The sequence below is a fragment of the Embiotoca jacksoni genome, unplaced genomic scaffold (assembly GCF_022577435.1).
Source record: "Embiotoca jacksoni isolate LCO1_2020_lvr unplaced genomic scaffold, fEmbJac1.0.p SCAF_37, whole genome shotgun sequence".
Lineage (NCBI taxonomy): Eukaryota > Metazoa > Chordata > Actinopteri > Embiotocidae > Embiotoca > Embiotoca jacksoni.
In genome coordinates, this window is record NW_027185389.1 from 2,213,965 (window position 1) to 2,237,031 (window position 23,067).

A 23,067-nucleotide genomic window follows, 5' to 3' on the forward strand; every position below is an offset into this window, starting at 1 on the left:
TTGCCCAGAGAGCTGAGAAATATCAGCGCTCACAGAGGAGAGTGAGTGTTTGTGTTGTGTCCCTCGAGAAGGGTTCGATCTGATTCTTGATACCCGGCCAACACTGAGAGAGAGACAGACGCAGCGATCCGTTTGGTTCGCTGCCAAACCTCGAAGAAGAAGAAGAAGAAAAAGAAGAAGAACAAGAAGAAGAAGAAGAAGTAGATCAGCTGCGGTTTGTTTTCTTGCAGCCTGGCGTCGTTGTTACGAGGCTGCTGTAGGTGTTGCAGCTTCGCCGCCAGGCCGCCATCTGCCGACGCTCGGCCGCTGAATCACCGAGCCTCGAAAAATTTGCTATTTCTGAGCCCACTCACCGGCTCTGCTGCAGACATGAGCCAGCAGGACGCTCATCACACGGCTTCTAATGCTTTGTACCTTCTCGTGTCATGATCGGCCTCATCGGTGATTCAACATCAAACAGGCCTGATTTCTTAAATCAGAAAAGCGGTGTTTCTATGTGATGCTATTTTATACTATATATATTATTTGTAATAAATTGCACTGTTGTTAAGTTTCATTAAATATGATTGTATTTTTATTTGTATATAAAGTGCATTTTTACATTTCATACTTTTTACTACCTCTATTTTTATTCTGATATATCTATCGATCGATCTATCCATCCATCCATCCATCCATCCATCTATCTATCTATCTGTCTGTCTGTCTGTCTGTCTGTCTATCTATCTATCTATCTATCTATCTATCTATCTATCCATCCATCCATCCATCCATCCATCCATCCATCCATTTTATACTCTCCATTTCAACATGAAATATTCCACTTCATACTCGACTGTTTTATGTGCAGTACCTTTGTTTTTAATTCCAAAACATGTGGGCAGCTTCTAAAAGATGATCATATTGTTGGAGGTTTGAGGCTCAACACACCCACTCAAGTGCTGGCAGTTATTTTAGCTGGATAGATCTGGTCTGATGGTGCGTTTGTGAGCAACTGGGAAATGGGAAAAGTTCTCACTTCCAAGTTGGAGAACACACCTGAACGCGTCAGAAAAAAGTGAGGCCATTTTGAGGGGCTACGATAAGCAGGTTTGATGTCCCTCCTTGTGGTATTTTTTTTCTTGAAAAAATATTTTCCAGATTGTATATTTTGTCCTGACAGGTGTTGAGGGGAATAATTAGCAGATCTGCACTTTGTAATTTAATTGATTTTGATATATTTGATGGGGATTTTTAATCTACCTGTATGCTGTGAGGAAAAGAGGGGACCCAAACGCACGATAAAAACAACAACAAAACGGCTTCACTACAAGAACTTATGCAAGGTTGCAAAAGATCCATCCGTAAACACAACAAAACAAATAACGCACAGAAGCAGCAAAATACCATCCAACAACTCCTAGAAGGGCAACTGAGAACCTTAAACAAGACACAGGAGCCAATTTGGAGAAGACTGACAACAAAAGAAGAAAACACTCAGACGAAATACACTCGGGAGAGGAGAACAATGAGGGACAGATAAAACTTCTGCTGTCCTACTGAGGTTGAAATTTGAATGCAGGATTTTTACTTGCAAATGATTATTTTGTTTTGTATTAACGCTACTCTTCACTTAAACAAGATTTAAAGACCTCTCCCATTGTGTCATAACCCACAATCCTTATTCAAATGTTGACCTTCAGTTTACAAACCACTTCCTAATGTATTATGTATGTATAAAAATATATAAAAAACATGGCATGTTTTCAATATTTCCCCAAGACTTTTGTAGCAGCAACTGTGTTGTTTACGAATCAATAGCTGCAATGATTAAACAGTGAAATTAAAAATCGTATTGCATCAATAAACTCATTTCCGTACAGCATTTTTATCAAGGTCTAAATCTACAAGGTGTTTTGGTGTGCAGGACACCACAATAATCATCTGTCTGCATCTGTTAAGAGAATCTGCTGTATGTCTGTCAAACACTGCCACCACCTGGTTGACATCTGTAACTACAACAAGAGATACATAAACAAAGGTGAATACAAAGGCCTCTGTAACCTGACAAACAAGCTGCAGCTTACTAAGTAAAGTCTAGATTTTAAAGTATCTTTATTTTTTTTAACACTGATGTCAGAAACTTTCATACAAACAAATGTGAAGGGAAGTGCAGCGTACGATTGATTCATCAAAGGTCCAAATCTGTCGAACGAGCACAAGCAAATCTGAAAATTATATGCATGGCGTCAAAGATCCCTTTGCCTTAGAAAAGATGATTTTTGTGCATCTTCACATAAAACTACTTTTTATTTTTGCCAAATCAGCTGTACTGTTAATTCAACCAAGCAAAGGAATGTGAAAAAAAAAAAATTCAGTTTTTTCCTTTTAAAACACAATAAAGACTATTTCAGTTTCATTTGCCCAGTGTTGAAATACAATTGTGCGTTTTCCCCCAAAAAAACATTTTGAAAATACTGGCGCATCACGTAACGGAAAATACGATAAAAGAGACCCCGAACTGTTGAGCTGCTGAACTACATCAGGTGAGAATGGGACAACATTTCACTTTCAAAACTCCAGAAGCGGGTCTCCTCGGTTTCCAAACGCGTACAGAGTGTTGTAGAAACAACAGGTGATGCAACGCAGTGGTAAACATGCCCCCTGTCCCGATTTTTTGGAAATGTGTTGCTGGCATCAAATTCAAAATGAGCACATATTTTTTTCATAGAACAAAAAAAAAAAATCCAACTTTTTGGGAAACGGTTTTGTACAACGTGACGATGAAACCTACAATTATTTTAGTAGCTTTATTTCCTCGCATCACTTTTTGAGTCGGTACATCCCCGCTGTATATTTAATAAGTTAGTTAAATCGATGCTGCTGGGTAAAAGTTCTGCCAGTAAGATGAATAATAAAACGGTGACAACTGAATTCGACACCCGCCGAGGAAGACCACGAGGCGCGGCCAAAAGCTGAGTCGAGACAAAACCCGTGAACGTCATCGTTTTAAACAAACTGTTTTATTGTAATACAGTTTACAGAGAAACACCTGTTGTTCACCCAGTTATAAACAAACAAAACAATAAAAACAAACTTAATTTACACAGGCATTCTTTAGACGGTCAGTGGTTTAGTATCTCGCCATTAGCGAGGGGGCGAGAGGGGGGGGATTTGTGGGGGTTGGGCGGGGGTGGGCGGGAGAGGGGGGGGGGGTAGAAACAGGAAACTAGTTCTCTAGTTTTGGCCTCTCCGAACACTATTTTTCATCAACATAAGCTTCAAGACCGAACTATGACAACTGGGAATCAATTGGAGTTGGCCTTTTTTTTTTTTCTCTTTTTGTTTTCGAGCATCACATAACATTCTCTTGTTCCACATATATGTACTGTATTCACATTTTTATTCCAAAAGAAACAACCAAAAAAAAATAAAAATAAAAATCACCGCATGTCATTATTTATATACTGAATAATAGGTCCTGCCTCGGATTCATCAGAGAAACAAAAAGCATTTGTTTTTTTTCTTCTGCTTTTTTTTATTTTTTATTTTTTTTAAACACAACACTGTGGCTGCGGACGTGACGCCTTCAGGTCGCTCACGGGATGAATGGAAAAAAAACGTCGGGATCCACGTGGACGTGGGAGGTGGAGGGTAAAACACTTGTTTCTTTTTTTTTCTTTTTTCCTCCTCACGTTTCCGCCTCTATCGCTTCAGATGTATCAGATGTAGAGGGAGGAGAGGGGTTGGAGGGGAGGGGGGGGAGGGTGGGGGGGGGGGGGCTGGGGAGGATAAAGTGACACCGAGACGAGTTAAGTCGCACAAAGACAAAAAACAAAAACAAATGGCAAGTTAGATGGAGATATCTTGACATGTGAGCCGTGCCATCTGAGGAATATCTCTCGTTTAAATCGGATGTATAAACGTACAGGGGAATAGAATTTTTCTCTGACGATCCAGCTGAGTTATCACCGCTTTGAAGTGCTATAAAACCGCCCGTCTTTTTTTCGTCTTCTGGGAAACCCCCTTTTGAACGTGGCGTGGATGTAAAAATGACTGTACATGACGTTACGCCCCGGACTGCGCTCACGACCTCCCCAACGGATGCTGCAAAACTCGAGAGACGGGAATCTGAAACCGGGTGAGATGCTTCTCTTTGGTGCGTGAGTGGAATCTGTTGTGGGCTTTTTTTTGTAATTGAAAGTCCAGTTTTGTTACATGCATTTCCGCACTGGCAACATTTTGTACATCACAGGTGGATGGAGGAGGATGACCTGTGAGGGAGGAGGGGAGGGGCGGTGGTGTTGCGTGGAGGCAGCAGGGGCTCTCGGCAGTGGCTTTGGTCGCTGCAGGGCGGGTGGTTTGTGGGGAGTCCAGACAGAGGAGGAGCAGAGTTGTTGTTGTTGTTGTTGTTGTAGTTGTTGTTGTTGTTGTTGTTGTAGTTGTTGTCGTCGTTGCCGTTGTTGTCGTCGTCAGTTTTGCATCTATGATCGTTTCCTCCTCCCCTCCAGGTTTCTGAAGTTGGACGGCCGGATCTTCATCTCGGCGAACTCGATGGAGTGCTCGTGGCCTTTCCAGTGGAACCAGTTCACGCCCTGCAGAGGAGGAGGTGGAGGTAGAAAACGAGAGGGTGGAGCATGAGGAGGAGGACCGCCGACGTGATCCTGACACGGATTCATGCTACGTCAACGTCCACGCTGAACAATCGAGGGAAACTCAAGACTATTCCGAGTTTTTCTGTGATTGTTGTGATCACTTGCGTTCAATTTTGCAGTGTTTTTTTTCTAAACAATTGTGATGCAAAAATGTTTTTTTTTTTGTTTTTTTTTTTAAGTTGCAGTAAAACTTCAGATTTAAGGTAAACTAGGGTAAATTGTTCACTTTTTTTTTTTAATTTTTTTTTTTACAAATGACAACCTAACCTGAAATGAAAGTGTGTTTCTGGGTCACCAGTGAAACTCCCTCAGAAACACAGTGAAAGAGCCTCGAGAACAATGGATCAAAAACCTTTAAGATCCTAATGAAAGCCCAATGAACCTCAGGGACTCAGGAAACGTACACATGTAAATAAGTACGGAGGTAAGTAAGAAAGGAATGAAGTAAATAAGTAAGCAAGTAAATAAGTATGTAAGTAAGTAAGTACATAAGTAAGTAATTACGCAAGTAAGTAAGTACGCAAGTAAGAAAAGAAATGAAGTAAATAAGTAATTTAGTATGTAACTAAGTATGCAAGTATGCAAGTACATAAGTAAGTAAATAAATAAGTACACAAGTAAATAAGTTCATATGTAAGTAAGTAAATAAGTATGCAAGTAAGTAAATAAGTATATAAGTAAGTAAATAAGTAAGCAATTAACTAAATAAGTAACTACGGAAGTTAGTAAGTACACAAGTAAGTAAGTTAATATGAAAGTAAGTAAATATATATAAATAAGTAAGTACGTAAGTAAGTAAAGACACAAATAAGTACATAAGGCCTGAGCGGCCCCAGAAAGCCTCGCCGAGACCCTCCCTGACCGTCCGGTCGGCTCTCTGTGGGCTCGGCGCTACCTTGCTGTGACTGTTGTCCCCGTATCGTCCCATCAGGTTGACCCGGTGGCAGTTCTTATACCAGAAGGCTCCCTTGTAGGACAGAGCGCAGTTGGTGACGGCGATGTCGTTGTCGTGGTCGAAGGTGGAGAACGGACGTCCGTGGTGGTAGGTCATCGAGTCGCCTGCAAACACGCACAGCAGAGCGACAGTTTCTGTCAGGAACCCGTCAACCGGCCGGAGACAGCAGCTCATCTCTACTATTATTGTCTGTTTCTACACAGACGATTTGGATTCTTCTACAGTTTAGTTACAGTATTGATCAAAATGTGGCAAAAAAATATAAAATCTAGATAATAAGATTTCTTCAACTAAATTTGATTAAAAAAAAGAATTTACAAGATTTTACAAATTGGACTAAAGTGGACGAATCTCACTTTTTGACAATAATGTAAAAATATAGAGAAATAATATGAAGAAAAAAAAAACACATCTGCATCCCGTAAAACAGAGTCTGTATCCAAAGTTCAAATGGAAACACAATTTAAAGGACCAGAAGAAGTTGGCGGAGTCCACGGTGGCGTGACCGTTTCCTGTAGTGTTTGAACAGCCAATCAAAGCGCTCGACGCAAAGAGGACGGAGAGTCGATAGACTTTACAGTTTTTGTAAGAAAAAATGATAAAAGAGAAGATCGTTGTAAATCAAAAGTCAACTTGAAAAAAACCGCATAAAAATATACGAGTCATTGTCTGACAGGAGAAAAACAAGTGCTAACTAAATATGAAAATATATATTTGTGAGTCTGAACCTGCGGTGCCGCTGTATCCTCCCACGTGGACTTTGTAGCGGGTCCGAGGCTCGGACACGGAGAACTTGTCGTACTGAGCGAAGGCCGTCTCTCCTTTGTCTCTCAGGTCGACTCGCAGCTCGTACTGACCGCCGGCGGTGATCTTGTGCAGGTTGGACAGACCTGAGGAGACGTCGGACAAAACGATTTCAACCAAAATCTGATCACATTTCACACTTAAGTAAACAAACATGCGTATTTATTTTATTGCGTAATTCCAATGTTTACCGATTCATGCCTCCTGCGGCGTACTTTAAATTTGAATAAAACTGAATGATATAAAACCAGTGTGGTGGCTGATATGACCATACAGAAAGATATCACCATTTTATTTCTAGCAATGCTGACAACATACAGATGAATATTCTCCTGTTAATATCACGACTATAAAATAAGATTGTGTCTTTTTTTTCTTGGCTACATCGACTCGCGAACGTTTTTGATGCAAACGGGCTGATGAGAGTTTTTACGGAGGAGTTGTGCGTTTTGTCTTTTGTGGGCTCCCTTTTTCTCACATTTCCCAGCATGCCCTCTTCATTGGTAACTTTTGCGAATAAAGCAACCAAATGACATAAATATTAGTGTTTGACAGACATTTACATTTATGGTCAAATAAACATAAATCTTTCGGAACATTTCGATGAAGATAAATTAAGATTAAGCCGACTCAAGACCATAAATTTACAATACAATTACAGTACATACACCAATCACAATCGAGATTTACTTTGTTCTGATTATTTACGTACGTTTTCAATGGTTTTGGACCCGACTGGACCAAGTACCACGTACAACTGGGCGGGAGGTTCATGTGAATTCAGTAAAACTGAACTCTCGAAATTTTGAGCATTTTGAAGGACTTACCGAGCCAGAATTCATCGTTCATGTCTCCGAAGCCGGCGGTGTAATTCTTCCAGTTGCGGAAAAACTCCAGTCGGCCACTCTGTCGTCGGAGGAAAACCTGCAAAAGGAAACAAAACAAAAACAACCGATAAATAACCTCACGTCTCGCAGATACGAGCTTTGTGTTATCGGGTTTTCAAAACAAAACGAGAAGCTGAAAGTAAAAGTAAAGAGAAATGAATCAAAATGTTAAATATTCTCAGTAAATTCTCAGCATTTTGTTTTGTGCTTTTTGTTTGTTTTGTTGTATTTTGAAACCGGCAGGGTCCGTTTTTGTTGTTGTTGTTGTTGTTGTTTTTTACACGTCAACACATACTGAATGTGGATTTATTTCAACGTCCAGGTCGGCCGGCGGACTTACGATCCATCCGCCTCCGTCGCTGCTCATGTCGCAGTAGACCTGCAGCGGCTGGCTCTCGTCTCCGCCCAGGTACACGGTGTACAGGCCCGAGGAGGTGTCGCCGTTCAGCAGGGCCTGGGAGCAGTCCCGGGGGAATCTGTACAGCACGCCGGCTACACACACACACACACACACACACACACACACACACACACACACACACACACACACACACACACACAAGTTGCCTTAAAATAAATCTGATAAGTGGCTCTGGTGTTTGACAAGATTATTTGATTCAATGAGATTTATTCCTAAACACAACACTAGTTAGGAGGTGACCTTGAGGCAAAGTCTGCGACCTCGCCACTAGATGGCACTAAATCCTGCGCACTTGCTCCTTTAAGAACTCTTATTTCAACATGGTTCAGCTCTTATTTGGGAGATGAATCCCCTAAAATAATCGGAATTAGATGACAAACATTCTGGATTTTACGTTCTTTAAAAGTGAAGAAGCATTTATAAAATATCACTGTGTAAGAGTTTTTCTTATTTTAAGGTTTTAAGAAGATTATTGATGGTCCACGTTTCAAGATTTAAACTCCTAAACGGGTGACAATGGCAATAACAATGATAAATAATTCTGTTTTAAGCAGTTTTAACATGAATTACCGACAATTTCTTTGTCATATGAAGCTATACGTTAAATACATTTTGGTTGTATCTACATTTTCATGAGTAAACTGGTTTTAGGGGAAGAGAATCTTTCGTGTTGTTTCTTGTAGGGGATTTTTTTTTTTTTGCAGTGGACAGATTGTGTAACAGGACATGGTTTGTGTTAAAAAAAAAAAAAAAAAAAAAAAAAAAAAACACTATAAAAAGTTTCTTTATACTCTTGTCTGAGTGAGAACAAAGTTTCATCCAGTTGCACAGTTACACACTGTTACTTGTGTCTGGCTTTACGTAATTAGCCGTGTCATCGGCGTAGCTACGTCGTTACCGCGGCAACCCATGCTGACAGGTCCGAGTTGTCTGGACACACCAAAAAAAATGAAGACAGGCCAACTCACTGGTGGTGAAGACAGTGGTGATGACTCTGCTCCTCTTGGGCCCGGCGATGGCCTGCAGCATGACTGAGTACTCCGTGGAGGCTGTGAGCTGAGCCATGTTGTACGACACGGCGGTGGGACTCAGGACCACCTCCTGCAGGACGGAACAAAACAAAACAGAACGCGTTTTATTACTTCGCTGATCGACGTCGACGCGACGTCGGAGGAGTCCCGGTGTTCACCGACCCGCATGGCGCCGCCCGCCGCCTGGTAGCTGAGGATGTAGCCGGTGATGTCGGCGCGCGGCGGCTTCCAGGTCAGCAGGCTGTTCTCCGTCTGGATGTTGCTGGCTGCCAGGTCCAGCGGGGCGTCCACGTCTGAGGACACAACAGCTCTTTAAAAGGCGCCGACTTCACGTCGCACAACTTTTTAATTCATCTTGTCAGCTGCTTCTGTCGTTTATTTTTATTTTTTTTTTATTATTTCCACATGACATCGCAGAACTGTTGAACCTCTGGCGTGTGGACGACTTGTTTACATGTAAAAAAATAAATAAACCCGCCAACCACTCAGATTCTAGTTCATGCAGTTCATGCATGTTTGAGCCACACTTGTGGAGATTCCTCCAAGGCGTTCCTGTGAACTCATTTTGACCTTTGACTTTTGACCACCAAAGTCTTAGCAGTTCATTCTCGGGGGTAAAATTGAACAATTGTGACAAATTTGAAGAAATTCCTTCCAGATGTTGCTGAAAATATCGCGTTCATGAGCGTAGGCCAAAGTGATGGGGGCAGGGACCTTGACCTTTAACCTTTGTCCACCAAAATCCTATCAGGTCGTCGTTGGTACCACGTTAATGCTTTTGCCAAGTTTGAAGGAATTGAGGTCAACGTGACCTCTGCTCCCAGAATCTACTCATTTCCTCATTGGTATCAAGTGAATGTTTTCACCAAACATGAAGAAAGTAGTTAATGAGCATTCGAAGGTGCGACTGGATTTCTGCCGAATTTACTCTCTTTTGAGTTTCAGCTGTAGTTGGGAAAAAAAAAAAAAAAAAAAAAAAAGGACATTTAAGTTTGCCTGAAACCGACCGGTGGTGAACTCAGTCGTGGTGGCGGCGCTCTTGGCCAGGTCCCTCACGGCGTAAACCTTCACGGTGTAGCGCGTCGCCGGCGTCAGCGAGATCATCTCGAACTCCACCACGTTTCCCGACACTCGCTCCATCACCGGAGCCACTGCGACACGGACAGAAAGAGAAAAACCTCAAAAGTTTTTTTGTTTTCTCACGACGTCGTTTTACCGTTTGCGTGATTTCGTGTCGTACGTACCCGTGTCGGCGCTGTAGGTGATGACGTAGCCGTCGACCGTAGCGATGGCCGGCTGCCAGAGCAGCAGCGCTTCGGTGTGGGTGATGTTGACCGCAGTCAGACCGCGGGGCTTATCCAGAGCTGTAACACACACACACACACACACACACACGCACACACACGCACACACACACACACGGTCAGACAGATCCAGGCAGAGTACTGGCCTTCAGATAAGGACGGTGTGTGTTGCAGTGTTGAGCCACCCGTGGTGACGCTGTCGGATCCCGGCTCGCTCTCCCTCTGACCCTTGACGGCGACCACAGTGACCTCGTACGTGACCCCGGGCGTCAGGTTGGGCAACACGATCTGAGACTCCGAGCCGTCCGCCGTCAGCGTCTTCGCGTTACCTGAGAGTTCGAAACGGGTTGAATGAAGGTGAAATGTGAGAAAGCCGAGCTGAAGCAGTAAACTTTTCATTAAAAGATGGCTTCTTTTTTTTTTTTTTTTTTTAACTTCGCACACTTTATCATTTTATTGATATATTCATTTATTATAGGTGGAATTTTTTTTTTAAGCTGCCGGGCTGGGCTGTAAGGAAGTAAATAAATACACAAGTCATAAGAAATGAAGTATGCAAGACTTTAAGTAAGTACGTGTGATAAAGTACACGAGAAATTAAGTACACAAGTATGCAAGTACGTAAATAAGCAAGTACGTACGGAAGCAAGTATTCAGGTAAGTAAGTAAGTACGTTGGTAAATAAGTATCTATCTATCTATTATCTATCTTTTTCCTCAAGCACCGATGATATTTCACTCTTAATCTCTTGCTCTTACAGTTTTGCCGTAAATTGTAAACATCATTATGATGTCATTAATTCAGTCTCTTGTCTTCATTGCTCTTTGTTCTGTGACTGAAAGGTCAGAAGAAGATTTCAATTCAACGCAGGGACTTTTTATCTGTGCACTGATGATGATGATGATGATGATGAGGATGATGATGATGATGATGATGATGACATTTGAAGCTCCTTGAGCTGTGTTCTAAAAATGGAAATATCATCGAGTTTTATTTCTTTTCAAACATTAATTACAGCTCGTGAATATCCTCATGTCTTGTTTGACTTCATATTGTTTTTCTTTTCTTTTTTTTATTTGGGTATAAATCTTTTTAAAGGCTGTCTAATTTGTTTTAATTCTGTTTGACGTTGGGCAACACCGTAACTGGATTAATTAAAGGGGGAGTGGCTTATTTAAGGGTTGTCTTCACTTCGTAAACCGTCACATTTAATGTGGTTATCAGCTAACTTTACTTCTAATTACTTCAGTATTTTGTCGTCTCAAGTCCCTTATTCAGATGAAACGCCTGGGACTAGTCAGTAGGGGGCAGCATCAGTCTCTCAATGGACAAAAGAGTCATGACCTGATTGGACTGTGAGGAGCTGTGAGAGTCCTTACTTGGCGATAAAGTCATCAATATAAACTTATGCTGCATTTATTTTTTTTCTCTCTTTGGGGTGCAGCTGAAGGGTAAAACTTTATTTTGCTTTCCAGGTCAGTTCAACTTTGGCTGATTTAAAAAAAAAAAAAAAAAAAAAAGCAGAAGCAGAGCACAGCAGGAATATCCCGCCGCCACTAACCTCCGTGGGCGGGCACGTACGTGACCCGGTAGCTGTCCACCCGGGCCCTCGGAGTCACCCAGTGGACGGTGGCGGACGTGTCGGTGACGTCGGAGAAGCGGATGCCCTTTGGTGAGCCCATGTCTGGCACCAAATAAAAAAAAAAACAAAAAAAAACCAGAAACAGCAGGTGGGAGGAGGGGGTGGAGATGGGGGGGAGGGGGGGGGACAGAAGATTTAGTCAATAAGTGTACTGCCTTCTTACGACGAGTATAAGCAGGAAAAAAAATTAAATAAATAAATACAGAGGGATGGAATATTTCCTGAAAGCAGCGGACAAGAAAAAGACAGATTCTGTTATTGCAGCGAAGGGCAGATCCACTACGAGTGGAGAAGCACTCGTTTCAGAGCAGGAGGGGGGGAAAAAGAGAGAGAAAGAGCGAGGTAAGACAGACAAAGGAGGCCTGGGGAGGCACCGGGCTCACCGACAGGGAGACGAGACCCTTCCCAGTTCACAGCGAGCTGCAGTATCTTGCGTGACAGACCTGAGGAGATTAACTTGCCCCCATTTCATGGCAACACAAAAGTGAAACGTGCGCCACGCAACCCAAAGAGTAAAGCCGTCCCCTCGGGCAGGACGAGGGGACGCAAGGGGTAGACACCCGTTTTATGTGACACGGACAACCACCACCACCTCCTTTACAAAGAGAGACACTGACACATGGGGAGGGGGGGGCCGGGCAGTCAAAGACAACACTTTGGGAGGACGACCGGACGGAGACGACACAACGAAAAGCAGCAAAGAAAGGAGCGAATGTCCTGAGTGGGGGTCGACTGACAATAGGAGGTTTTTTTTGTTTTTTGGGGGTTTGAAGCTGCTCCGCTGATGGATCCCTTTATGTGGAGAGATTCAGCGTTCCTTAAAATGGACATGGAGTAGCATTTAGACCATCGGGGGCTTTAAAGAAAACAAAACAGGAACAACACAATCAGTCTGATTCGTGATCGGCGGCGTGTTTTCCGTGTCGAACCCGTCCGGGCTCAGGTACCCGCCGGGACCACTCAGGAGCTCCGACAGACACGTCCCAACACAAAACAACAACCCCGACACATTTTACACGTACGGCGCCTCAGGACGGATAGCGCGACGCTTCGGTGGCCCGGGTTAGTCAGACGAAAACAAGATCAGCGACGTCGAGGACGAATGTTAGGACACAGCTCGAAGACACCGGTCGACAAGACGAAGCTCCATCTCGCGGCTCCTCGTCGCTCCCGGTCCTTTTGTACCTGTTCTCGCCCCGTCCGTTACGGACTTGGAGCGTCGTCCCAAAACCAGCCCAAAGATCTCGATTTTGTACTCGGCGTCCTCGGCGAGGTCCGTCACCTCCGCGCTCCTCTCTTCGCCGACCAGCACCAGCTCCCTGGGCCGGCCCGGGCCCTCGGCCGGGCTCACCATGACGACGAAGGTGTCGAAGGCGTCGTCTTCGGCCACCCAGGCCAGCCTAAAGCTGTCGGGGGTGACGTCGGAGACGAGCAGGGCCTGCACCTCCGGCTCGGCCTCTGAGTGACAGCGGGGGGGAGGGGGGGGGGCAAAGTGAGTTTTTTTTTTTCCTTCCTCTGTGGATCTGAAGGGTGTTTTTGACATTTGGACGACACGGCAGCAAAAATCAAGTTTTCAGAGCGGAAAAGAGTTTTTTTAGTGCAAGAAGAACAACAGAACGAAGAAATGAAGTTTGGGAACGGAGGCGCTAAACCAGACGTCTTTTTTTGGAAAAATTCTGCATAATAATCGATTTTTTTTGGGGGGTTTTTTGTGCCTTTTGTTGACGTTCACTTATCTCTCCGACGAGGCGGTCGGAGACGGCGGAAATTTGTCGCGCCGGAAATTTGCACCGTGACACGAACCCGCGTGTCTTCGCAAAAGATCTTGTTGAAGTTGCGCGTGCTGCACTTGAAATAATCTAAATCAAACAAAATGCTTCACATTCACTTGAAGCCTGCGAGGAATTTCACAGTCGAACGACGGCCAGCTCCAGTCAGCGCGGGGCCGCGACAAACCGGACGGGATGGTGGAGACATCTAAACTGCGTTCGTCCAGATGGGACGTGTGAGTTGCACGTGGAGCCGTCAGAGCTGGTAGTTAAGCGGCCATTAGTTGCAGCTAATAATTTCAGCGGTAGGAAAGAGAAGGTTGGGAGACAGCAGGAGCCTTCAGTTGCCGGAGGAGGAAGAAAAAAAAAAAGCCCAGTTTCTCCAGAGGATGAGACCGCTGCAGCTAATTAGCCGGAGAAAAAACGTCCGGTAGCGGCGCAGATGGACACACGGACCGGACGCAGCTTTTTTTAAACGCAGTCTGGACAGAAGAGGATATATATATATATATATATATATATATATATGGGCTCAGGAAAAGCTCAATAAAGCCCTACTGCTCATTAAAACACTCGGCCCAGTGCGAGGGTCTCAGGGGTCCTTGAACTCGCCTGAAACCCTCTTTTTTATTGTGAGGGGGGGGGAGAAGAAAAAAAAGCACGAGGCATTTGTTGGTGAGAAGAAGCGGGTGGAAATGAGAAGCGGAGCAGACAAATCCCAGGGAGCTGTCACTCTTCATTAGCCGCCGGGCGGCTTTAGCTGGTCAGTGGAAGAGAGGGAGGAGGGCCACATCCATCAGCTAACATGCGCTAGCTTTGCTACTGATTTCACCCTCCCACCCCCACCACCACCCCCACCACCACCACCAACTTGTCTAACCTCCCTTCAAGACCTGAGGGAACACAATTCCCCCTTCACAAAAAGAAGCCTGTTTATGGAGGAGGTATACGCTCTGGCGCCAGCTAACCTGCTTGAAAAGGGGGGTGCGGGGGGGGGTTGGGTTGGGTGGGGTGGGGGCCTGCGAGCCGAACCACGGGGCCCGGTTCCAGTGTCGTCCGATAACTCGCGGTGATACGAATCGCAAAGCGGGCCCGGGCTCCGTTCCTGGGTGCCGTCCACATCTCTTTTGTGGCTCCATCAATCACTCGTTGTATGAAAAAAAAGAAAAAACTCCCTCTCTGTTGATCAAAGTTTCCCTCGCTCCCCCTTTTTTTTTTTTTCAGCCGGAGGACTTTAATTCCCCCCCCCCCCCCCCCCCCCACCACCACCACCACCACCCCACCCCTCGACGTCTTCCTCCGGCGATGACCACCGTGCATAACGTAATCAAATTAGTCCACCGCTCGTATTCAACCGAGCAGGAATGTTTTATGGATTAAGCGATGCTAATGAAAAAAAAATGTTAAGATGGTTTTTTCGCCGCACCTATTAGCATGCGGACAATGGGGGCCGTGTTGAGCGCATGCCATATTCTGCGTGGCCCCAGAAGAACCCCTCTGGCACCCACGGCACCGGAGCCCAAAGGGGGCAACGGCGGCATGAGAATGAAGAGCCGGTCCGGGCCGGAGGGAGCTGGAGATGCATACAGACGAGAGGCCTCACACAAAGTGACAAAAGCGCCTCAGGGTTTGGTTTGGGGGTTTTTTTTGTTGTTGTTTTTTTCACTCTCTCTCTGTCAGTCCTCAGCCATCTTTCTTCCACTTGACTGATCCAACATCAGTGAAATGCTGAATGATAATGTTTTAAATAGATGCAGACATTTGGGGAAAAAAAAATAAAACAACTATTATCGACCTTCTCGTCCGGGCGAGAAGTTTTCACGAGGTCTCGACTCGACGGGGACGTCGAGGTGTCGCGTTTTGTTTTGAGACGCTGCACCGCGGGGGGGCGTTATTAGCCGGGGGGGGGGGGGGGGGGGTTTGTGTTTTTTTTTGGCGTCCCTGTGTACGACCCTCCTATTAGGCACACACTGTGATAATGACCAGTGATCGGAGGGGAGTCCGGTGCACCTGTTGTTCCCGCAGTTAAAGCTGCATTTTTATTTTTTTTTTCATTTTTACGTGTTTTCTGCCCGTTCACGTCACGGACTCGTACCGCCGGGCTGACGGCTCAGAGGCGGATCTGCGGCTGGACTAATATAGATTGAATTGGGTTTTGTGTGGGTGCTGCCGGGCGGCGGCGGCGCGTTCGCCCCGTTTCACGATTTCCCCACCGCATCAAAAGGAAGGCGAAACGTGCGTGATGGACGGCTGACGAGTGGGTGTCGCCTGGAAATCGCGCACGCCGTCTGGAAGGCGAAGAATAACCTCCACCGCGGCGGCTGACGGGTTGATTGTCTTCGTATACGAACGTACTCGCGACGCTGAAGGTGGACAATTGTTGCCTCCGAACGTGTCCGCGGGGGGGGACGAGCGAAAGCAGCTATTTTCATCCCCGTCTGTGAAGTTTCAGGTCTCGTTTTGCTTCCAAGTTCTCTGGATCATTTTCTTTTTAGCATATTTCTTGAAATCAACTGTAAAGAGTGACATTTCTGTAAGGAGAAAAAGCATTTCCATAAGACATATTAGAGACGATGAGATTTCTATGAATAGGCAAACACCGCTGACAACTGTCATTTGGAAAAGTCCTCAGGGAGAAGCACGGGTTAATTCTCTGTGTGCAGCAAAGGAAGAAGGGAAGCGAAAGGAAAAAGAGCGGCGGGTCCCAGCGTGGACGGCGTTGATACCTGTGATGGTTTCTGCAAAGACGGGGTCTAAGACGGCGCCCCTGTGCACCCCGTACAGATTGGCCCTGTACCAGGTGGCGGGCGAGAGGCCCGAGACGGCGAGGCCGCGAGCGTCGGCGGGCGCCGTGTGGTTCTGCCACTCGGCGCCCGTCTCCGCGTCGGTCACCTCGACCAGAAAGGCCTCGAACGCCCCGTCCTCGGCGGACCAGGACAGGAGGAAGCTGTCCCACGACACGTCGCTGATTGTGACGTTGGTCACCTCAGGCTTCTTCTCCTCTGGGTGATGACAAACACATCAACGACATACAGAGTCAACACACACACACACACACACACACACACACACACAAAAAAGGTTCAGATGCCGATGCCGGACTTCTTGGACGGAAACTCGACTGACACGCGGCGCATTTTCTGGAGTGGAATGTTTTGGAGGGAAACGGTTCGATTTTGGGAGTTTAGTTTCTAAGTTAAACTGCAACTTGTGTTAGTAATATTTCAGTTTTCATTCGCTGGGTGTTAAGAAACACGGTTCAACACGACTCCTGCTGTTTACCGTGCAGCTTTGCTGCCGTATTAGCATTTCCCAGCATGCCTTCATTTTTTCTTCATAACTTTTAAGCTGGTGTTCAGAGATACTCTTTAGTGAAGTCATATTTCCGTGTTCATTCGCCGTGTGTTGAGGAGCACGATTCAAAACTACTCCTGCTGTTTACCGTGCAGCTTTGTTGCAGTATTAGCATTTCCCAGCAGGCCTTCGTTATTTCTTCGTAACTTTGGAGAATAAAACAACCAAGTTAAATCTAAGTGACGAGGATAAATAATATTTACTTTTGTTAAAACACGCCGTTTTGGAACATTTCAATGAAGACATAATGATACATAAAATGGAGCTGTGATTCAGAACTTCAATGAAACAAGGTAGGAAGCTCATATATACCTGTCACAGTCCCACTCAGCCATTGGTTAGCTTCTAGCCTGTGACACAGGAATATGTATTCATCATGCGTAGATGCATGAAAAATATGTTGGTAATTTGTAGTCATTTCTATCCGAAACCTTCATAGTTATGAAATTTGAACTCTATAAGTGTCAAATAATACAGCATTTTAAGTGTTAACACTGAAAGAGTTCACATTAAAACAGCTCAAGGTAAAAGTTAAACATTTTAACTCCCACTAGAGTTCAGGTTTAACTCCGGGAAAACAAAAACTATTCCAAAAAAACAAAACAGAATTGGCTCCAAACATCAGTCAAACTTTACAACACACACACACACACACACACACACACACACACACACACACACACACACACACACACAAACACTCCTGAACTCTACTTCAACCTGTCATGTCGATAACAATGCACATTTGAAACATAAAAACAAACAAGGCAGAACTCAGTGAATGAGTCCTCTGTAAAAAAAAAAAAAGAAAAAAGGGTTCACCACTGATGATCTCTCATTTGTATTTCAATCATTTCATTTTTGCTGCTGTGGAGAGAAAAGAGGTAAAAGAAAGGCCTTCACTTTTGTCTGGAGTGGAAATATTTCCGTATTTCCACTACAAAAGGCCACAGGGAACAAACAGCCTCATTATCAATGGCCGCCTGAAGCCATCTCCTCCGTATTACCATATAAGTGGGAAGACGTGGAAGACAGAGCGGCGTGGACATGCTGATGCAGCTCGTGCGCATTAATGGCCGTGAATGAGCCATTAACATTTGAAGGTGCAGCGTAGCCCGGCCGGTGAGGCAGAAGTACACTGTCCACTTCAAACCTAAAGGGGGGGGAGGGGGGTTGGGAGGGGGGGGTCATGCAGAGCTTCATGCAGCAGCTCAGTAATTGGAGTCCATTGTGTGCGCAAGCAATTAGAGAGTGGATTAGAAAGAGACGGAGATAGATGGCACAGGTAAACATCAAGGCGTCCATTAGCCTCTTTCCACTGAGCCAGCAGAGTGGACAGTAAATGGGATGGCAGACAATAGGAATGTGATGGGTTGGAGGGGAAGGAGGGGGGAGGGGGGGGCTCTGGCTGAAATCAGCTGATCACAGAGCTCACATGGAGAGAGAGAGAAAAAAAAAGAGGAAGATAAGATGTGTCTGATGAGTTTCTGGCTCTGAAGCGTGACGAGAGTCAGAAGAACCGAACTGCAAACTTTAGAGATTTTGAAAATAATCCTCACTGCAACAACACTTTACTTTAATTCCCCCGATTTAGCATATAAAAGCAGCGATACGGTTTCATTTAATGAACGGTTTGTAGCGCTCTAAATATAGTTGTGAAAAGAAATGATATTTTTCATAACTCTTTCTCGTGTGTTAGCAGATTAAAAACAAACAAGATAATACAACTTATGTTATTAAACACTTAAAAATGTCCTCATGGCTTCACAATTAAAAAAACAAACAAAATAATACAACTTGTGTTATTAAACACTTAAAAATGTCCTCATGGCTTCACAATTAAAAAAAAAAAAAAAAACAACAGTAGTATTTTATAAACCATTTAATAATTGTTTGCATACTGACTATAAATTAAGAAGCAAAATGAAAATGTTATTTGGTTAAATTTCCTCTGAACGTAAAGTTTTAACTTATTCGGGGGAAAAAAAGAACAACTGTAGCTTCACGTTAAAAAGGCTAAAAGAAAGCTAGCTAAAAATAACTAAACGAACTGAGATCACCAATAAATACTTGCAACGAGGTTTTATATATTGTAAATATAATATATATAATTTAAAAGGAAAGGCAAACTTAAACTTCTTTTTAAAGAAGCAAGCAGACGGTTAGCGAAATACCTCTTTAATTTTCTACATGCATTCAGCTGGCTAAAGAGATATTTAGCTGGCTTCTCAATTTAAGTAGATGTTTATATAATTTGAGAGAACACATTTTCACTTAATAACATACTGAATTTTTGTATTTTTTTGTATACGTAGTAGTATCCAGCCATGCTGAGAAGTTTTGGTTTTATTGGTGGAGGTTTAGCAAAGACCGCCTCTGAGATTTTAGCTTTTTTTTTTTTTTTCTCAACTTCTAATGGAGGTGGATGGAATTTCCTTTATGGTGGTTTCAACAAAATGTTCTCAGAAAAAAAAAGACCTTTAAAAAAATTCAACTTCTTTCCAGAGACGTGCTGTCAAAAGTTTTCAGGGACTTTGCCGCAGCATGAAAGACATGTCAGCGAGTTTGTCTTTTCCTCGCTTTGGTTTCTAATTTCTTCAATACGAAGAACAAAAAACCAAAAAAAAAAACCGACCACAGCTAAGTTTCTTTGTCTTAACGGGAACGCTGGCGTCCATAAAAAGATGCAGCTGTTAACGTTGTTCGTCATTTTTACAAAGCTGCAGCCACCGCGGACGGAATTCAATTTAGCTCCATTGTGTTGAAATCGGAGAGACGGATCTCCAGAAGACATCGACATGGTTTCGTGGATCCCGTTTGACGGGAACGTCTCCTTTTTTTTTTTTTTTCCATTTGATTGAAGCGTTTAAAACCGTGCAGTCGAAAGATGCATATCATGACAGAATCAAATGGTCCCCCGAGATATCGCCCGTCTCGTTCTGATATCATCCATTTGATCCGTGTCGGACGTGCCAGTCGTTAAATTGAGACCCTGAATCACCTCTCCACCCTCCACCCTCCCCCCTCCACCCCCTCCACCCCACGGCGGCGTCTGCAACCGTCGCACAGATCATGTCGGCGCATGCAAGGACGATGATCTTGCTTTGTTCATGCGTTTGTGTTTCTCCGTGAGGAGAATCGAATGAAGTCAGAAAACCCAACGAGAAGTCAGAAAACACATTTTCATGAGGTAACTGAGTGCCACTGGGGGGGTGGGGGGGGGGGGGGGGTAATACCAGAGTCCTTTTTGTTTTTGTTTGGGTAACATTTTGGGACAGAGTAAACATGCCGAATTTGCTTTGAGAAGTTCCTCTTTGTTGTGTACCGACAGACCCCGCTGACAACTCACACTGGATTTGTTATTTGTTGAAGAAAACTTAGAAATGTGATAATTCTCAGGCAAGTTCTGAAGAGAGATGGAGAGTCCTTTTTTTTTCTGTGATTTCCAAGCAGGTTTATGGAGATTTTATTCACAACATACATCAGAGGTCGCGACATCGTCTGAGGGCCGACGCTATAGTGAAGTTAAAAATAGGTGTGTCGTGTCTGCGTGTTTTGACATTTGACAACACTGGATGTGTTTCTGCTGATCAAACATACAAATTCATAACTTTTTTTTTTTTTTTTTTGCTGATTCGTACCAAAATTGTACCCACAAGGGCGTTTAAATGTTGGAACAACTGCCGTCATTGTCTCCTGAGTCTCGTGACTCTTCCAGTCAGCTGATTAGTTTAAATTATGATAATCCAGGCGTGCATCTCCTGAATCCCCCCCCCCCCACCCCCCATGTTTTAATTCCACTATTTCATTCTGCTTCTACAAATATCTGAATTTAAACGTTTTTTTTGAAGGCAGGTCACTCCCCCTCGAAAAGAAACCCAAAAAACACTTGACGTTAAATTCACGATCTTAATCCTCTTCGATGACAGGTCAGGTACGAGCAGAAGAACCAACCAACCCCCCCCCCCCCCCCCCCCCACCTGCAAAAAAAAAAAAACCCAAAACGAGCGTGATCCGTGTTTGCGCTTACGTGTCTGGAGACGATAAAGGGTTTGCGGATCGGCCGGGGCGGTGGATTAAGAGGGGAGCTGCTGATTTTTTTTTGTTTTGTTTTCATAGACAATGTTTTAACAGGAGTCTCAGCATGTGGTCTTTTTATCTGACAGACCCACAGTTCATCGCGGTCAAATCACACAAAACCAGAGGGGAGCGGGGCTCACGCCAACAATTATCACATGAATGAGCATTGTGCAGGGGGGGGGGGGGGCTCGCACACATGGCCGTACAATCCCCCCCAGCCACACACACACACACACACACACACACACACACACACACACACACACAACACACACTCTATCTCGGTCTTTTTCTTTGCCGCTCAGTCTCTCAATCATCGGAGACGCACATGACCACACACACAAGTGGACGTAAAGAGTGGACGCATGCACGTGCAGCTCTCATCCACCATCACACACGCAGAAACTCGGGGCTCTCTCCTTCTTCTCCTTCTTCTTCTTCTTCTTCTTCTTCTTCTTCTTCTTCTTCTTGGCAGCGCGCAATCCCCCAAAAATACACCAACAAAAAAATAGTGCAAAAAATAAAAAATAAAATAAATAAATAAGAAGCTTTTTTTCCCCCCCTCATGCCGTATCGATTTCTGCCCGCGGCCGTGCGTTTAATGGGCGCTCGTTGCATAACTGGAAGATTTTACTTGCGAAATATTTGACTTGGAGCCCCCCCCCCCCCCCACCACCCGAACCGCAGCACAAAAAAAAATATATGCCACAATCACCTCATTTGTCTTTTCTTGTTTTAGTTTAAAAAATAAACGGGGGGCGGGAGGCGAAAGAAAAAAGGAAAATATTTCCACATGCTATAAATGAGCCTTGATGGGGGGGGAGGGGAGAGGGGAGGTGAGCGGGGGGGTGGGGGGGGGATGGAGGATGGAGACAGAGTGACTTACATTCAGAAGCTAACAATGACTTCGATTCATTGCCTCGGTTTGGCTGCAGTACTGAAGGACAAAAAAAAAAAAAATGAACCTATGGTTAACGAGCTCTTCTCTCCTTCTTCTTCTCTTTGGTCTTTAAACCACCAGCTAAGAAAAACCTCACGGAAAACAGCGGCGCGACAGATACCGAGCGCCGCCGCACCGCCACGTCTCGGCTCGGAGCTGGAGACGCGGCGCGCAGACGGTCGTGTGTTTTTTCACCCCGCTCGGCTTTCTGAGAACATTTCCGCGCGACGTCGCGTTTAAATCGACCTGGAACAGTTGCCGAAGCAACCGTGGAGGATGTTCCTGCGCGGCTGCGTGCCACCAGGGATGAGTGAGAAAATAAGATTTTTTTTTTTGTCGAGCTGGACAAACTGCTCTAGAAAAATTCACATTTCCACGAACTATAAACCTGCCTCCCTCACGGTAGCGTTAAACACGCTGCTTCGTAGAAAACTCTTTTTTTTTAAAGAGCGTGTGTTGTTTTTTTTTGGGCGGCGCTGACCTGTGGGTGCCGAGATGACGGCGGGGGGACGCTGGTCTTGCGGCCCCTCTCCGCCGTGATGCTGATGGTGTACAGCATGCCGGGCGTCAGGCCCCGTCAGGGTGTGAGTTTCGAGGCCGCCCGGGACCACGTCCTCGGCCCTGTGGCCGTCGGCGGAGACGAAGACCAGCCGGAAGGAGTCCATCTTGGCCACGGGGCGGCTCCACTCCAGCGCCATGGTGGTCTCGGTCACCTCGGTAACGGTCAGGTCCTTCGGGGCGTCCAGGGCTGCCGGGGTAGACGTCACATTTTTTTATATTCATTTTTTTTTTATATATATATACTCTACTAACATTCTCTTAGACGTAAGAAGTTTTTTTTTATAAAGAAGGAACAAGTTTTATACCAAAAACAGGTCTTCTTGAATCTTCTTTTCTAATGAATGAGGGATTATTTTCAGATGGACCTCCAGAAAACTAAGAAGAAGGAGTGACTTTAGCTAACAACACCGAGATAACTGATGGACACATTTTATTCACTTTGGATTTGATGAGAGAAGTTGAATGGGAGTCTATGGAGCTGGAGGCTTTTTGGAGCCGACCTCTAGTGGCACTCGCTGGTATCGCACTTCCGCATCATTTTTCGGAGCTGGAAGTTACTACCACTTTTCTATACAGATTACGTTTTGAACTGACTCGTGAATAAGTGTCCACGGTCAAATTCAGCTTGAGACGATTATCTATTCTTAAAAATCCACAAAACATCCCACAAATTGTCCGAAAATAT

The 23,067-nt window shown here is 44.7% G+C and overlaps 1 protein-coding gene across 1 annotated transcript in view; it reads right to left on the reverse strand.

Annotated features, from left to right (window-relative positions):
- Nucleotides 1-2,983: 2,983 nt before the first annotated feature.
- Nucleotides 2,984-23,067, reverse strand: part of LOC138208260 (tenascin-like) — a 49,077-nt gene continuing 28,993 nt past the window's right edge. Inside the window, 14 exon segments of the mRNA XM_069166022.1 lie at nt 2,984-4,574; nt 5,530-5,693; nt 6,318-6,479; nt 7,221-7,317; nt 7,621-7,772; nt 8,670-8,802; nt 8,895-9,025; nt 9,740-9,883; nt 9,977-10,096; nt 10,222-10,365; nt 11,598-11,720; nt 16,174-16,447; nt 22,303-22,395; nt 22,397-22,569. Of these exon segments, the coding sequence (XP_069022123.1) occupies nt 4,464-4,574; nt 5,530-5,693; nt 6,318-6,479; nt 7,221-7,317; nt 7,621-7,772; nt 8,670-8,802; nt 8,895-9,025; nt 9,740-9,883; nt 9,977-10,096; nt 10,222-10,365; nt 11,598-11,720; nt 16,174-16,447; nt 22,303-22,395; nt 22,397-22,569 (2,021 nt within the window). The 3' untranslated portion in view covers nt 2,984-4,463.